Source organism: Haplochromis burtoni, unplaced genomic scaffold (assembly GCF_018398535.1).
Source record: "Haplochromis burtoni strain Fernald_Lab_line unplaced genomic scaffold, NCSU_Asbu1 Contig_256, whole genome shotgun sequence".
Lineage (NCBI taxonomy): Eukaryota > Metazoa > Chordata > Actinopteri > Cichliformes > Cichlidae > Haplochromis > Haplochromis burtoni.
This window is the reverse complement of record NW_024582617.1, coordinates 445,657-460,060: the sequence shown is the minus strand read 5'-3', so window position 1 is coordinate 460,060 and position 14,404 is coordinate 445,657. Positions and strand designations below refer to the sequence as shown.

The following is a 14,404-nucleotide window of genomic DNA, read 5'->3' as shown; positions in this document are numbered from 1 at the left end:
TGAAAGTCCATCATTGATCCTTTTGCCTTCTTTATATTAAAGTCTGGTGTAATAAAAGCCTCTACAACATCTGTATACGTTTGTACAGGATTCTAATGGTGACTAATATATTTCTGTGCCATATGTGAGTTTAAAATAAACTCCTTATCCTCATTTCTATCTACTGTAGCCAAGTTATTTTTTTTTCCAGGTTTGACTGATTAATAAACATCACACGTCCCTGGATTATATTTTTCCCAAATTTAATCAGTGATTACTTCATATTATTATTATTGTTGTTTCTCAGGATACCAACTTCTGTGCTGCTGTATTAAGGTTTTGTTTGGGTTTTTATTTTCATATTTCATTTCCTTTGATCCGTGCATGTTCTCTGTCCTATTGTCTGTGTGGTTGTGCTTCAGACTGGTTAATTATCCACTGCTGACAATATGATGACACCTAAAAACACTTTGTTAGGTACATGTATTCAGTGCATGTACATTTCATGGCATGGATAGTAGTGTTGAGTACTCTGAAATAGTCTGAATATTCATAATATACTGAAGTACTGGAATTTTCCTGCACAACCATTTCTGAGCTTTACAGAGAACGGGCAAAAAACAGAAAATTTTTGCAGAATGGCAGATCTTTGGCATCAAACTAACAGGGCGGAAGGAAACAGTAAGTCAGCTAAGGACAGGAAACTGAGAATAAAAAAACCATCGCCTGGTTTGATTAGTCTTGACCTCTGCTGTGACAGTCAGACAGCAGGGTCAGAATTTGGTGTAAATTCACAAAAGAATGAATCCATCCTGTCTTGTATCATCAGGTAAGGTTGCTGTTGGTGGTGTAATGGTGCAGGAGTACTGCTGCTGAGCACGTCCGTCCCTTTAGGACCACAGTGTACACATCCTCTGACGGCTACTTCCAGCAGGATAATCTCACGATGTCGCAAAGCTCAAATCAAATCAGGACAAAAGTGTACTCCACAGTCACCAGATCTTAATCCAGTCGAGCACCTTTGGGATGTGGTGGGGTGGAAGTGTTGCATTATGGATGTGGAGTAGGGCTGCCACAAACGATTATTTTGATAGTCGACTAGTCACCGATTATTTTTGCGATTAGTCGACTAATCAGATCATCATCCATGGACGTAAAACGTACAGCTTATTGCACCAGCAGCATCTGCTCTTATATAACTATCATTAGCTTACAGCTTTAAGTGTTTAAGGTCTGTGCTAACTAAAAATAAAGACAAGATGATAGTTTATTAAATTTTAATGAAATTTGCAGATTGTTTCGGTGAAGTTTAATAAACTCCTTGCTATCTAAAATATAACAGGACACCGGAGTATATTCTCCAGCATCTCACACTTCTGATAATCAGCTGTCTGCTTGACGTTTATTCAGCTGTGTAAAAACTATAACTTTAATCTCAGCCAAACCGATTTACTCAGGAACAAATAAAATACTGAAAAAAGCCAAACAATAACATTTTTAAGTTATCTAAGTGACTCATATATCATGTTTAACCTGAGTAGCGAAAGACGGCGGTGGGTTTGAAAACGATTTGCCGGGAGTCCGGTGTTCTCACGGCGCTAGTGACCTAGCCCCCGGCTAGCTATCGAGCTAGTGGGTAACAGACGTCTCCGAAAACGTCGGAGCGCTTTTGAAAATATGTGGTGTCCTGATAAACTGAGCAGATATTTGAGGTTTACACAGCTACATTCTCGCCTGAAAATATGTTAAACGTTTATTTTGTGACCCAGAAAGAATAATAAGAGTAATATTAAAACTAACTAGCTCCGCCATTGTTGGAAACTGAGCTGGGCCGCGCTATGAATTCTGGGACACAGCTGCTTCTTCTTCTTCGGGGTTTAACGGCAGCTGGCATCCTTGTACATGCAGTGCTGCCATCTTCTGTTTCAGTCCGTTATTACACTCTTAAATCCTGCTACTTATTCCTGCGTCTTTTGGGATCTTACAAAGCTTCAAACGACGCGTCGACTATTAAATCAGTCGTCGACGATTTTGATAGTCGACTAATCGTGGCAGCCCTAATGTGGAGCCAGCAAATCTGCAGCAACTATGTGATACCATCATGTCAACATGGACCAAAATGAATAATGTTTCCAGCATGGTGTTAAATCTGTACCATGAAGAATTCAGGAGCCTGCCTGTTACCAGTGAGGTGTACCCAGAAAGAGGCCAGTGAGTGTATTCCCAAAGTGAAATGCTGAAAATTATCCAACATATTGCAGATTTTGTTTCCGCCATATAAACGTTCTTCTGTGCTCTTCTTTCTACTCCCATTCACTTCCAATCTGACATCACAAACACTCAACACTTCAAGGTTCAAGGTTCTTTATTTGTCACATGCATAGTTATACAAGTATAACACACAGTGAAATGTAGCCTGACACGCTCCTCGACATGTGCAAAAATTGGGGGGGGGGGGGGGGGGGGGGGGGGGGGGGGGGTGGGGGGGATAGAACAAAAAATTATATATATATGATATATATATATATACATGGTAATGTGCATATACAGAAGAGTGAATTTAATACATTATATATCATCATGTGATATCATATATATCAATATTGTATATTACATATATATATATGATATTATACATATATAATACACATACGTGTATATATACATATATATAATATGTGTATATATACCATATATATGATCACATGTGTATATAACATAATATACTTATATATATATATATTATTTTATTTAATGAATATATATGTATATATATATATATATATATAGTATATACACTGGGTGAATGTGCAGTAGTAGCAGCAAGCAGGTGAATTCTGTACATTAATATGAATAGACATCTGACTTTATGAAACTTATAAAATTATATTGGAAAACCATGATACTTCAATACATCCCTCTATTTTTTTTAATCGCCTGTGAACCCTCTTCCAGTTTCTAGTGCAAGAGGTGTGGTGCACCAGTCCAACACAAGGTAACACAGAGAGACAGACAGACAAGCAGCAGTTTGGGCTGATGGAGGAAGGCATGAGCTACTTTTGATTCTCAGTTCTTTTGTATAAAATGATCGTTTTTTGTAAGGAACATTATCTTTGTTGTAAATGACGACTCCTGGAGGTTATTTGCAAAAACACGAAACAGAAAAGCTCAATAACACACTTCTTCAGCGTTTATGTCACTGAGACCCACAAACTCACAATCTCTTCAACATCATCAGAACCATCAAATAAATGTAGTGTTTTTAAAATACACTCATGGCTCCCAAGGACCCAGTGAGGAAACAGACTTCTGGCTTCCTGTTCAGAAGGTCACACTCGCTCTCCTGATTTCTTTTTTTTCGTCTCATCTTTGGCTCGTATCTCACTTCCTGCATACATTCTTTCTCTCGTTTAATCAGCCACTCTGGCACGTGACCCCTTAGTGTAGAAGTACTAATATCATGTGATGTGGTAATAATAAACATGGGAACATTGGAGCCCTGCATTTATAACACTTTTAACATACTAATCAAAAATCCTGACAGTTTGCATTTCAGTCGACAAATGCACGTCACCTCTGGCTCAACAGGTCACATTACTTTGCCTCAGATGTCCATGTCATGTTTCATCTGACAAAGAAAACTGTTTTTTCTTCTTCTTTCATACAGATGGGAATGAAGGCTCAGCACAGTCAAGTCTCTGCGGTGCTCAGACTTTGAAGTGAGATTACCGGGGCCTCGGCCAGACAGAAGGTCACCACCGTCTCACCAGGCTGGTGCCTCCTCTTCATCTCCCTCCACTCAAACTGATCCAGCCTGCCTCTCAATTAAATCTGAGGAAGAAAATCCCATCTGGCTGTCAGACACAGACTCTCAGATACCAACCAGAAATGTAGCAGGAGACTCAAAGACAACAGAAACAATGAGCCACAGACTTCACTCAGGTAACATAGATCTTTATTTAAATTACAGATGAATTTATATCAAATATATTTCCAGAAAACATAAAGTATATCTCTCTGAATAAATGATCTAACCCAGCCGATCTTAACCTTTCTTTGGATTTTGTTTGGACATTAGCCGTGGGACGTTTCAGTAAAGGTAAATTATTGCTCCCGTTTTTTCAATCTGAGAAATTTTCATTAACAAAGCTGAACCAAAAGAAAAAAAGAAAAGATTCAAACATTACAAAACAAACAAACAAAAAAGAAAAAAAAGAAAAAGACAACCCCATATCATGGTGAAGTGGAAAAGTCCATACTGATTAGTGATTAGCCTCATCTCTTAAATCCTGGTGACCCTCGACTTGTGCACAAACATTTCTGTAAGTGAACGGAGAGTTTTCAGTCAGGAAAAAAAGGCTACACGAGAATTTATTCTGTCGTGAAGGAAATGAATGCTTCTCTGATACTTGGCTGCAAGCCGTCACCAGCTGTCATCTCTTCATCCACACGAGGTCAGTGTTGCACACTAAAATGAAAACGATGCCTGTATTTGTTTACATCAATGATCTATGGTTGCTATTCTCAACCTAAGGAAAAAACAAAAGAGCAAAAAGGCGTGTAACAGGCTGCTCTGAGCCTGGCTTGTGTTATGAACTGTAGAGTCATATTTCAGCAGCATTTCCCCAGTGAAACGGCTCAGAGAGATAACTTAAGTTTATGAACTGAAACATTTTAGTGACTGAAAATGGGACAAAACTGAGCGCAGGTTACGAGCCACGAGGACGGGGCGCACCGGTGTCACACACTGAGGTATTTTTAATGTAAACACGTTTCTCTGTAGCACTTAAAGCCAAGATTTGTTTTTTTGCACTCTTGGTAAAGCAATAATTTTATCATAACAAAACATACAGTCACAGTGCATCTGTATCCTGATAAACAAAGTAAGAGCATTTACATGAGTCCAACATTAAAGATCACTGCACATGGATTTATAAAGCTCATTGTCGTAAAAGGTGAAACATGTTTCAGTAAAACCGCACTTTTATCACGTGCACATCCACAAAAGTTCAGCCATCTTTGACCCTCTGCAGTCACAGGGCTCTGTTTCCAGCACTAATTTACAATTATAGTTTTTAACTGTTCAAGCAAGTGTTTAAATAAAACAATCATGCGTTGAAAAGATAAATAAAGGTCAAAGTTTCCAGTTAAAGTAGTGCCCTTTCTGTGTTGCTGTGTTAGAAATATGAAGTTAAAGGCTAAAAAGTAATCTGTGACCATGTAATTGATACACTAATTACTGTATTTCAGGCGATTGCATAGCTAACAATGAAAATAACTATAAACTCATACTTTACATAAGTGTAAGTAACATATTAAACCTTGATTAAATATATAAATTGACACTGCTTTACACTTTATTGGTTCTAAATCGTTGCATTGATGCATTTACACTGTGCTTTATGCAGCGCCCTCCAGAGGTGTTGTATATTACAACAAGTCTTGTTTCATTTTCATGTTTTAAATAAATTAAACTAATTTAAAAAGCCTAAAGTAGCAAAAGCAAAACACATGTGCCATCTTTTCTTGTTATACTGCCTTGCAGTGGACTGTAAGGATCGTCCTAAGTGCTTGTTTGATGCTCAGGAAGCTTTGGAAACCCCCCTCCTCTTACCCCGTCTGACTCTGGATTTGAGGGATTTCTAACCTCGATGATTTCGTTTGCACGCTGTACACATTCAGTAATCCTGCCATGGTTTAAAATAATACACTTTCAGGATCGGACGAGGTTTATTTGTCGTCCAGCGTTAACCCGAGTGTTAAAATATGTGTCAGTCAGGTTTGGGGGGTTGACAACGTTGGTGGTGATGTGCTTTTGGTAAGAAGGCGAAAAGCAGGTATTGATCTTTTTCACGATTGCAGCAGTTGAGTAAACTAACAGAAATGTTCTTTCAGAGTTAAATTAGATTTTCACGTCGTCAGCACCGTTTCTCAGTCTTGGAGTTGCCTTTCAGGACGATGTGAGGTAATCCAACAGCCCATCTATCACAGGGCCAGTACTGCAGTCCAGGCAGCGAGTACGGTATCTCGTAGTTGGCATCCAGGTAGGCTATCAGCGTGCTGCCGTAGGCTACAGCTATCACAATCAGAATGTGCCTGAAGGACGGATAAATCGAAGGTCAACACAAAGACACGAACCATTTTTGTCCTAAAACTGGGGCCTGTTCATGATGCGTTCACGGTGGATAAACGATCCCAAGACTGGAGGTCGGGGTTCACGGTACCAAAGTTTGCAAACGCTGATCTAATGTTACAGTAAACTCATCTTTTCGTTTTCATTCAGGAATTCATCTGAATGTTGATTCTGTTCATCTGGACGTTTTCAGTGGGAGAAACGTTTCGTCATCATCAGGTGACGTCTTCAGTCTCAGCCGACTGCAGGTTTCAACCTTATAATCAGGACATTTGCACACTGACTGAAACCAGCAGCACTGAAGGAACGATGAGCTGTGAGGTCAGTTCCTTGATCACTCTTTCGAGGAGGATGTAACATCCTGGACAGGGAGGAACGCTGGTTTGAGCGCGGAGTCAAGGAGGCCATTAATGTGAAAAGGGAAAGACCATCTCTGAATGGAGGAGGGGCCTAAGGGTGCATCTCTTGATTGATGATCGAGGAACTGAGCTCACAGCCCATTGTTCCTTCAGTGGTTTCAGTCATTATGCAAATGTCCTGTTTAAAAGGTTGAAACCTGCAGTCAGCTGAGACTGAAGACGTCACCTGTATGACGAAACGTTTCTCCCACTGACAACAGAATCAACTTTTTGGGATTTACTGACCTGGATGATTGAGCATACATCAAGACAGTAATTCATCTTGTTGATATGAAACAAACATGCAGACAAGTGAAGATAAAGAAATAAAAGAAATGAACGGGAAGCCAGGACTTGCCAAAAACCATGCAGGTAGCAGAAGTTGATCCTCTGCCAGAAGCTGCAGCCAAAGCGGTCACCGAGCCAGCAGGAGATGGCGAGCACCCACAGAGCGATCGACAGCTTGGCGAGTCGCAGAGCCTTCTGGTCAGTGCAGCTGAGAATGACGGAAAATGGATGATCGCAGGAAAGCAAACGGCAAGGTGCACAATCAGGTTTTCACGTGTCTTTTTCTTACCATTTCATCTCCGTAATCAGAGTGTAAAGCAGATGGAGGCCGAAGCAGTTTAACGCGTAGGCGTTGGCCGTAGGTTTGACGAATGACGACACCGAGCTGATGACCGTGATCACCAGGACGAGCTTTGAAAACGTGGATCTGCGTTGGAGCGCACAGAGACAGAAATAAACACGCACCTGAAGCAGACGTTTAGTTTTATTTTGGCATCATACTCCAGCCCGTACGGACTCACGGGTTTGATTTCACCACATGCTTTGTGTAAAGCATTCTGTGAGGCTGGTTTGGATGGGTGCAAAGTGAATAAACATGATTGTTACAGCAGTCTAGCAAACCATGAAAGAAAACCTGAAAAACAGGTTGTCCTCCCTATACTCACACTTCTAATAAATAAACTCGTCATTGAGCATTCTTCGTGTGCAATAACTGGGAGGCCTTTTTATCTAAAGTTGTGATTACCTGACAAACGCAGGTCTAAAAGTAATTTTGAGTTGTATGTGGATTCCTGCTACACTCGACAGCTAATTCCCAACTCTGCCTTTTAACAGAATTTGTCTGTGTATACATTCATAAAAGACAGAATTTGCAGAAAAAGTCCTGAATAAAAACCGTTTCTTTAGGACCAGGAGCAGCAATGTGCACTCAGGAACCTCCTGTGTTCACCTGAGCTCTGTCACTTACAGTCAGGGCTGCACGTTTGTGGACAAGGATGCAGCTTTTTAAATTTTGCCTCTACAGCAAAGTGGATTTTAAATAAAACATTCAAGCGTGGACTTTCAGGTTTAGTTGGACAGTTTGAACCAAAGTCCTGCCATTTTTATACGCGGCCGCTGTCGTCAGAGGCTCGTGAGTAACTGGACAAGTAGCTGACAAGCAGGTGAACCAGGTGAGGCTGGTTTCTCGGCTACGTCGTGACAAATTCAGCACATAGAAGAACTGGAGTCGAGTCTCAGTGTTGAATGATCATTTGGGAGCTTTTAACAGGAATTCTTTCTTAATGTGACGGTCAAAGATATGTTGATGCAAGTGAAGAAACTTTGCGAGCGGCCAAATCAACAATCCGGCCAGTTCAGCAATGCCTGAAAAGGCCTGAAAGACCACAGAAGGTAAAGGTCTAATATCAAGACATGCCTTCATGAATTGAAATACAGTAAGTTTGCAACAAGGCGTCCAGCGAGGATACATTCAAGAACAAAAAGGCGACATTACAGGAAAACATCGAAGCGCTTGCACAGCTGCCCCCGGCGTTTATTAATCACATGATTGCCGATAGAAGTAGCAGAACGAACTGTGAAGCGTGCAGGGCTGTACTCTCTGCTCACACAGTGTTTGTAGTGCAAATGGATCATGACTATTTTTCAACAGCCAAGCCAGTCACCATTTCAACACAACAGAGCAGCGACTGAAGGTGGCTGCAGTGAAAGCCTGGAAGAGCTTCTCAAGGGAGAAAGCACAATATTTGGTGACATCTATGAGTTCTAGACTTCCTGTCATGCTCGGACGGTCCTTCCCGGGGTGACCTGTGTGTGTGTATGTGTGTGTTTCTCTCTCTCCTCCTCCTCCTCCACCCAGCGGCTGACACACCTGCACCTAATTTGCCACCCAGCTGTCACTGATCATCCTTCGTTGTGGGCTGAGGTATTTACCTGGGTGTCCAGATGGCAGTCGACGCTGGATTGTACTTGAAGCTCGGTAGTAAAGAGTGTTTTGTGACTTGCAACTTAGCTTTAGCCGGCTAGCCTCCTCACCGGTTGTTTTTGCTCGTTTGTAGGAGGAAGAGATACGGAGCTGGAGGTTGGAGAGAAGGAGCCCGCGGGATCAAGCTATTGGAGGAGAACACACACTCGGATAATCACTTTGGAAACTCACCTGCGCACCACTGGGAGTTTGGAGAAGATCACTGTTGGACTTTGCACTTCACTTTGTGTTTTGAGACTGTTTTTGGGGCACTGTAAATAAACGCACTGTGTACTTTGCATCCAGAGCTCCGCGACTGAGTCCGTATTTTCCCACTACCCGTGACACTTCCTTTTCATCCAAATATTAAAAACAATCCTTATATTATAAATGACATTAGTTGGTCCAGTGACTCTTGAGCCTGAAAATGGGGTTATGTGGATAATTACACAGTCATACTGTTTGATTCAAAAACACAGAAGCAAAATGATAAAAACGTCACGATTAGACTTCACTGCAATCACAGCGGCCTCGGCTGTTCGGGAGGAGCAACCCACTGGATCAAACACTGGAAAATCACTGTGAGGTTGTTGATGCCAGGGGGATTGTTTCACACATCAAATGTTCATTCGCCTGTCGCACCTTGCAGTTTAAATATTTACACAGGTTGGGTGGAGCTCTGTTTTTACAGCCCCGTGTCCATCAAGGTGAAGACTGAACCACCACATTTGGGACAATGACGAACCTTTGAGCTGTTAAACTGGCTCCTCGTCCGGCCGGGATAAGGTTTCACAGTGGCATGTGTTGGAAACGCTCTGTTATTGTTTTGCATCATCCTGAAAGACCACTGATCTCCTTAGAAACACGCAGAGGCACGAATAAACGCCGGACACAAAGACCTTGGACTAAGTTGTCGAAACACAGATCAGTCATCTGTCGCTGGGTTAATGGTTACAAGGTCGACATACCTGTCTTTTATAAAAGAAGGGAAGAGTCTGCGAGGGAACCAGATGGCATAACCGACCGCCAACACCCACAAGATCGAGAGCTCGTCCAACATCTGACCGACGAAACTAAGAGTCATGTGAAAGTACGCCGAGAACAGCCCTGCAAAGAAGAGAGAACGAGAGAATGATGTCGAATTATTCATGTTTTTAGGAATTTATAGGCGAAGGCAAGTATAAAACGGGTAAAGTGAGACGTGTTACTGCACGTTCACAGATGGTTAAGAGCAGTGCAGGGGAGACATGCAGAGCTCCAGTTTGCAGCTGACTTCTCTTCTCGTGCTTTAGTTATTACATTTAAACTCGCATACTGGTTAAACTGGTTCGGCTACTGTTGCAACTAATAAGTATTTCTTTTAGTGTCATAAGCTTTAAGAAAACCTAGTCAGTTCAGAGAAGCTTCAAACATCTGCTACAGATCTTCCTACTTGATAACACATTTCTTGTGATATCTATTTCATCTATACTGAGTCAGCCTGTTTCACAAACACAAAACATTTCGTGGATTTATTTTGCAGACATACGGCTGAAGTTGGTTTAAATAAAGAAAGAAAGACAGAACTGACCTACAAAAATCATCATGACCCAAACCAGGTGGATCGCCAAGCTCCTCTCTTTGGCATACGGGTGCAGAAGGTAGAGCATGATGGGAGAGATAATGAAGAAAATGAAGCTGCTCATCTGCAGGGAAAACATTAAATCGATCACCAGTCCAAAGTGTGGCTTTGAGTTGCAGTTGTTGGGCTGGTAGCGCCACTGCAAGTGTCTCCTGAATAAAAAGCTTTCAGTTTACCGTGTTGAAGGACTCGACCACATGCTCAGAGTGTCTGTAGTTGTCTTCGCACCAGTCGATTTCTGAACTCTCATAGGAGAAAACTCCCGCCATCCCCTCGCCGGAGTGAACACCTGAGAGACGCAGGGACAACAGTGACTCTGGTGTAACAAGCACACCTGCATTTTTCAGTAGTCAAATTAAGGTGTTTGTATATGTGGTGTATGGAAATCATTATCCCCTCCACCCAGCAGTCAAATGCCAATCGCACCCTTTTACAATTTCACTTAAATGTCAGTCCCTGCTGGCGCATACGTTTCCCACGATGCAACCGGACAGCATGTTCAGCAACGTCCTACAAACAGCCCAGAAAATGTGACCGATTCAGACGACAGCGTACGTTGCTCCACTTTTATTATATTTTTATGACATGATAAAAATGGCGCCGTATACACAAACAGACTTTTTGCTCCATGGTTAATGTTTTGTAAGCATTAGTGCACCACACCGACACGATCCAGTTAAATCAGAGGTCATTAAAACTCAGACTTTTGTCATTTTGAATATCAAATTCCTCTTTGGTACTACAGTAAGTTCATTTCCATAGTTGTATCCCTTTTAATTGCTGGTTCACTTTAGCGTAGGATGAGGACACTTCACACTTCTGTGCTATTAAAACACAACCTGCCATCTTTCCTAGAAGGCTGTCAGATGTGGCACAGTGTGTGATGAATGGTGCCTGGTTCACAGTATTTGTTGGACTTGATTTATTGCATCATTATTATATGGCTTTTATTTACACTTACAGTGTAAATAGGGAGGGGGGTTCACATTCACAAAAGTACACACTGGACTTGAGCTGGAATTGCTTTTAAACCTCAGTATGGCCTCGAAACTGGGACTAAAATTTTCCCAATGACTTTTATATCCACAGAGGCCAAGGCCGCTCATTTCAGTCTCACCACTGTGGGGCTGTTTTTGACTGAATCTGGATATTTTCTACAGCAAATTATTACCTGGAGCTTTCAAGAGTACTCAGTTTATTATGCAGCCTAAACAGGAAGTCGTCATCAGAACGCCACCCTTCATGTTGATATCTGAATTACAGACTTTTAACAGTGTCAATAAACTTATTTCAGAGTTTGCACTGAAATACAGAGTTTATAGGTGTACCTAATAAAGTGGTTACCGATGGGAAAAGAAGTACTCCGCCTTTAAGTACAAGTTGTAATACTACTGAAATATTACAAGTCTCATCATATATGTACTTGTTTTCCAGAACAATCGATGTCAGGATACTAACATATTACTGCATAACACTCTGTTATGTACCACAGTGTAATTCAGGCGACTGAACACTGAAAGAAAAATATTATCTATAGAAACAACTCCCAGTTTATCTGTTGATTAGAACTCGTATGAATAACCTAGACTAGGAAAATAGGCAGTTGAGTTCAAAGGTCATTAAGTAAAGGTGATGAAGTAAAAGCATAAAGTACAAGTACTTCGAGAAAGTAGTTGAGCACAATATATTAAGTAACAGTAAATCACTATTTATTACCATCCTGAGGAGTAAACATCGGAGTTTTCCTGACAGGGAAAAACCTTTTTGTCCGAAATATGAATATTTGGACAAAAAAAAGTGTCCCAATAATTAAAAAGTTTATTTTTTTTCTCATCACAGGGTGTTCAATGGGAAACCGGCTCTTACCTGCCATGCTGTCGTCCTGCAGCCCGGCACTGCTGCTCTGCTCCAGGTGCTGCAACAGGTGGATTTAACGAGGCGGGGTTTTGAAACGCTCGCGATCCCGAAGCACGAGCCCAGTAACGTCACTGACGGTCACGCGAAAAGGTTTCAAATCTCTGGGACAATATGTCATCACAGAGAAAATGTCTGGAATGAGCTCGTTTGTTTTTCTTTCTTCATTGACAGTTTACCAGGCCCCGGGGAAAGAGCAGGAACCGGTTACTCAGCAGTAACGTAGAAACGACCATGTGGGGCAAAAAAAAACAAAAAACTTTAACGGGCTGTAAACACACGACAGGCGACTGGAGGGTTCAGAGGAAACCTGAAAAGAAACACGCAAAACCGTAACAGGTGTTCCAGGTAGCACCTGTCTGAGGAATCTCAGGTTTTTCCTAAAGGAGGCTCAACCAAATCTGCCGCATTTCAAAATAAAAGCATAATCCTGCAGCGGAGGAGCAGGTGTGGTGGGAACACGCCGAGTCTTGAAGGTGAAACTCCAAATAGTTGCATTCATATGGTTTAACTCAAAACAAAGAAAGCATTAACTGCGCACACTGGCTTAATAACGTTTGCTGCGATAGAAATTGTTTGGAAAAAAAGTACTCGTGTATTTAATTACAAATAGTTACCTAATATTACCGAAAGTACTCGTCGGTCTCCCGTTTCAGGCTACACGTTGTCTTCTTATGTCACGGTTTTTCAGTGCATGCATTTTTACTCTTTTGGGCAGTACTGTGACACTGTGCTGCTGCAGTTTGAGTCTTAAACAAATCCGCGATGAAATCAATGGGCTCCAGTGTGATCTCGTTTTTTATCACATGTAGAAGTGTTTATGATCTGTAAAGTTAAAAAAACAAACCGCTACGACGAAATCTGAGACAGATGAGCTGTTAATCTCTCATAATTTAGAGAAAAATAGGTGCAGCACCAATCAGGAGGCTTTGGCCAATCCAATTACTGCAGGCTGCGCAGCTTTAAACGAAGCTGCTGAGACGCAGGTTAAAGGTCTGTGCTGTGGCCTGTTTGCAGCAGCTGATTATTATTTTGGTTAGATCTTTGCACAATCTGTGCATCTTTCAGTGCCTCCATGTTTTTAAGAATTAAAGCTGGCAAAAAAAGGTCCAACTAATACCAGCAACGTGTACCTCAGTGAGCAGATATCACAATACTACTTGTAGGAACAGGAAATCTCTTTTGGGAGCTTTTTCTTTAGAGCTACGTTTCAGAACAGGCATAATATTATTTTTGGGAGCAAACATGTCAAACTTTATAACAACCGAAAGAAAAATCTTTCTGAGGGAGTCTTTATTTTAATCTTCTCATTCACATAAAAAATCCTGAACAAAATGACTGAAAGTGATCACATATTTTACAAAAATCCACCACAAGTTAAAATAAAAATACAAAGCTGGCCAAAATAATCACATTCAAGTTCATCCATCTCTTTCTTTGTGTTCTGCTCTTCACAAATGTTTTTCTAACTTACTGGCAACACAAAACAAACACGTGCAAAAGTCCCCGAGGTAAAAAACGTGGAAATAAAAGTTTTTTCCTTTTTTTATCAAAACGAAAATACAAGAAAATACCACGAGAAATATCAGTAAAAAAATTCAGAGTATAAAAAAGATAACTGACATTAAAATGTTGCTCTCTTAATGGCTTTGATTTGATCTGAAGTTTCAGAGCAAAAGCATCATCATCATCAGTATTTTCAAAAGTCTGTTATCACTCGATTAGACGCTTGTTGACTTAATCAAAAGAAGTGGTCGTCATTGATCGTGAAGAAAGCTTCAGGCAGATAAAACAGTGTAAACATCAGGAAGCGATGCAGTATTTTCATGCTGCTCTTCTGTCACGCCTTCACTCGGCGTAACTTGAGTCGTGGAGGAACCAGTCAGAGGTGACGTCGAAGACCTCGCTGGTTTCTTTCTCAACGGGATTGTTTGACACCAAGACAAAGATGGAACCTGAGCAGCTATTTGCAGTTGTGCTTTAGCAATAATAAACCCAAGAGTAATCCTTCATGTGTTCTGCTTCTACGGCACGCTGCCGGGTAAATTAGCTGGGGCTCAAACATCAGAGAGCTCGACCCTTTGAAAGCCCCGATGCATCCGTGAACA

General features: G+C 41.2%; 1 protein-coding gene across 2 annotated transcripts; it reads right to left on the bottom strand.

The window, feature by feature from the left end:
• Positions 1 to 3,421: 3,421 nt before the first annotated feature.
• Positions 3,422 to 14,280, bottom strand: acer1 (alkaline ceramidase 1). Of its 2 annotated transcripts, XM_005938527.3 has the most exons (8): positions 12,249 to 14,280; positions 10,809 to 10,892; positions 10,559 to 10,671; positions 10,332 to 10,446; positions 9,730 to 9,868; positions 7,088 to 7,225; positions 6,869 to 7,006; positions 3,422 to 6,075 (listed from the first exon to the last, which is right to left on the bottom strand). In XM_005938527.3, exons 3-8 carry the CDS (start codon positions 10,649 to 10,651, stop codon positions 5,898 to 5,900), a joined length of 801 nt encoding a protein of 266 aa, XP_005938589.1. In that variant the 5' UTR covers positions 10,652 to 10,671; positions 10,809 to 10,892; positions 12,249 to 14,280; the 3' UTR covers positions 3,422 to 5,897. The 2 variants fall into 2 exon arrangements, with proteins under 2 accessions (XP_005938589.1, XP_042083285.1); XM_042227351.1 differs by lacking the exon at positions 10,809 to 10,892.
• Positions 14,281 to 14,404: the final 124 nt, after the last annotated feature.

Coding starts and splice junctions, on each gene's coding strand:
- acer1 (XM_042227351.1), bottom strand. Junction 7,007..7,087: donor CTGATTACGGAGATGAAATG/GTAAGAAAAAGA, acceptor CGTCATTCTCAG/CTGCACTGACCAGAAGGCTC. Junction 6,076..6,868: donor TGCTACCTGCATGGTTTTTG/GCAAGTCCTGGC, acceptor TCCGTCCTTCAG/GCACATTCTGATTGTGATAG.